Source organism: Cyprinodon variegatus, unplaced genomic scaffold, assembly GCF_000732505.1.
Source record: "Cyprinodon variegatus isolate N-32 unplaced genomic scaffold, C_variegatus-1.0 Scaffold255, whole genome shotgun sequence".
NCBI lineage: Eukaryota > Metazoa > Chordata > Actinopteri > Cyprinodontiformes > Cyprinodontidae > Cyprinodon > Cyprinodon variegatus.
Window position 1 is genome coordinate 99,400 of NW_015150708.1, and position 3,249 is coordinate 102,648.

The window sequence follows — 3,249 nt, forward strand, 5'->3', positions numbered from 1 at the left end:
TGATCACCATTTTTACATTTTATTACTGCTGTCTTGAGAGCTGTACTGAACGAAATTTTTTTTTGTATACACTCTGTGTGTACAAGATGACTATAAAGTTTTGTCTAAGTGAAAACAAAGAAAAGATAGAAGACCATTTTCTCCCAAGCTATCCCAACACATGAATGTTTCAGTTGAAATTAAGAATCATCTCACTAGACTCAACTGAACTCAACGCTAATCCAGAGATTTTGAATAGAGAAAGCTTCCTGGATGGGAAGCTAAACGTCTTCAAACTTGGAAAACAAAGTCCATGATTTGTTTTTTTGTTTTTTTACTTTTTGGAATCAGACCAGACAAGCTGTTAAACCAGTCTGGCAATTTTCCTCGGTTTTAAAAAGGAAATGTTTCTATCTAAATACCAGCTGTTTGCAGGATATGTTCGGACCATTCCCTTTAAAAGTGAGAGGATGGGAGTGAGCAGCCCAGTCTATCTGGCACCAACAATCAAGCCTGTTTTAAAGTGATTAAAATCCCTTCTTGTGCCCATTCTGTTGCTGTTTTTTTCGACTTCCAGCAACTGCTCTTCAGATCTGAAAGCTTGGAGTTGCTGCTGCCCCATTGGCTAGCGTTGTTAAGTGTGCTAATAGGCAATAGAACAGATGTACCTAATAAAATCACTGTTGAGTGTAAAGTCTTTGTCCAAATAAGGTTTTACAGCTACATAAATTGCTGTTGTTTTGGACCATGAGCTATACGCAACATGAATTTGATTTTAAAGCAGTAAATATAAAACCAGAAGAGCTTCTGGACAATGTTGCTCCCTGCAGTTTCTACAGACATAACATGAAAGATATGAATTTCAAAGTGAAATGAAAACTGAACACAGAAACAAAAAAATATTTTGGATTTATTCTATATTATTTTCCATACATTCAATATCTTTCCAGTATTTTAGCAAACAGCATGATCACATTCATCTTTAAATTTCTCATGTTTGATTACAGACAAAAGTCCCTTTGCCATTTCAACATGTAGGGATTCGTTTTTTAATTATGTAGTAAAAAAAAAAACAACAAAAAAACAAAACACATCCAGTAAAATATGTAATAAATGAAAAATAAAGGAGTGTTTAAAATAATACCCACAAATACTTTAGCTTGACATCATGGATGCCTTATAAATACTGATTTAATTAATAAGGAATGTTTAATTAAGAGAACTTTCTTAAATCTTTAACCAGTACCTAAGAAGGAAAAAGTCTGTGCAGAATTATATTAAAAATCTAATAAAATACTCTCGGTATACCAACATTGTTCTTCTCATAAAAGTTAACAAATCAATCTTTCTCTTAATGAATATGAATTCAAAAACAAAACAGAAAATCCTGATTGTCAATAAAAATACAGATTGCTTTCCTAATTAGCATTAAATCCATAATCTCTGCAGGGCAAAGTAAAGACAGTGTATTTTCCAGTATCTGTCTTCTTATTGTGTGTTCACTACACTGATATGTACCAAAACTAGCTTTGTGTAAAAAATAAAACACATTCTGCTCATTATTTTCTCCACTCACATAATCTCAACATGCATTCTCAGCATACACAATGTAAACAAATTCCTGTTAGGTGTTAAGTCCCTCATCCAGTCGGTCATCTCCACAGGAGGAACTAAGTCAACAAGCATCCGGCATCAGGCACTGGAGATGATGTTGGCTTGTGATGCCAGCAATCTCATCTGGTTAAACAGACTTGATGCTTTCTTTTAACCTTTTGGTAAACAGGTGGCTTGATCGGCCGCAGTAGGTATGTGTAGTTGTCTGCAATGCTGCTTCCAGGGGCTGAAGCAGGGAGACGGCCAAGTTCTCACCAAAAGGGTACTAGGATGAGAAGAAACAAGAAATCAGGCTAGAGAAATCAGCTCACTAATTCACACCCCTACAGTAGTAGCCATTTAATATTTCACAACTTTCGTTGAGGGGCCCTTGGCTGGTCCGCCCTCAATTCCTTTTTAAACATCAATATTTGTACTAAAATATTTTTTCTGTAATGATTTGTGGACATAAGATCTAAAGAGTAGCTCCTTCTCCTGGTCAGACTCTGTAATTCAGTGAAAGAGTTGGATGGCTGCCATTCGGCTGGCATTGGACTGGGAAGGGCCATTTTGAATGGCTGCTACTGTAACTGATAAAATTGCATTTCAAAATTTTATCGCAACTCACTCCTTTTAGCAAAAAACTGGATTTGATCTGTTTTAGATAAGAATTAACCAAAGGAAAACCAGTAGTAGTCCATGTACTGGATTAGTCATTTTTGCTTTGTTGTCCATTACATGGGCTACTACTGCGGCCTTCCTTGTGTTTCAGTCTGTAATAACTTTCAATTTATCCATAATAATGGTAAAATTGTAAATGGTCTGTACTTATATAGTGCCTGGGCATTTATCCTATCGTTTGTCGGTATTGTGATACATTTCTGGTCATGATAACAATTTTTATTTATTGTTTAAACAATAACATTAATTAAGGATGATAAAAATGGCTGCATTGTGTTTCATTTTTTAATACTTTTTTAGATTTGTTTCATCCCAGGCATCTCTTGACAAAACCTGAGTCGTCTATCTATGTTGTCCAGAAGAAACGAGCGTCTCACTGGCTTAGTGCCAACAAGACAAAGAAATGAACTAAATCATGTGGACTGCACTGCTGCTGCAATTCCTGTTCAGACCAAAGGAATATTAAAGCATTTTGAAAATGTTCTACATGTAAAAAGTTATGTTGTTGAGATGACCGCAAAGCCCAGTTATTGTAATTTCGTTTGATTTATTTTGTGAGTAACTTCATTTTATTTGAATTAAATCTGTATTTCATAACGGAATGTGCACTTTATTTTAACAGTACATCTTTATTTTTGTCCTATGTTTGAGAAAAAACTTAAGTTGACGGAGTACTTTGAAGTACTGTTTACTGTTACTGTAGTTTTGATGGAAGCATATCGCCTAATTTTTTTTTACAATTTTTGAATAATTATTGGCCAGAATTTAAACCAGGATATTTTTATTCTAGTTTCTTAAAAGTGCTTCAAAAATGATAATAAAAAAGAAAAAATTGTATAAGCATGTTTTTAACGCTATTGCACAATTGCATTTTTTAAATGCCAAAATAAAATAAATAAAATAAAAAGATAAAATATGCAATTAATTTGCGATTAATCTCAAGTTAACTGTTGATAATATGCGATTAAAATTATTAATAGTTTGACAGCACTAATA

At 33.8% G+C, this 3,249-nt stretch overlaps 1 protein-coding gene across 2 annotated transcripts in view; it reads right to left on the reverse strand.

Annotated features, from left to right (window-relative positions):
• Nucleotides 1-892: 892 nt before the first annotated feature.
• LOC107089510 (glucoside xylosyltransferase 1-like) overlaps nt 893-3,249 on the reverse strand; it is a 16,194-nt gene continuing 13,837 nt past the window's right edge. For both annotated transcript variants that reach the window (XM_015382351.1, XM_015382350.1), the window contains one exon: nt 893-1,858. In XM_015382351.1, coding sequence (XP_015237837.1) covers nt 1,721-1,858 — 138 coding nt within the window. In that variant the 3' untranslated portion in view covers nt 893-1,720. The remainder of the gene's footprint in view (nt 1,859-3,249) is intronic.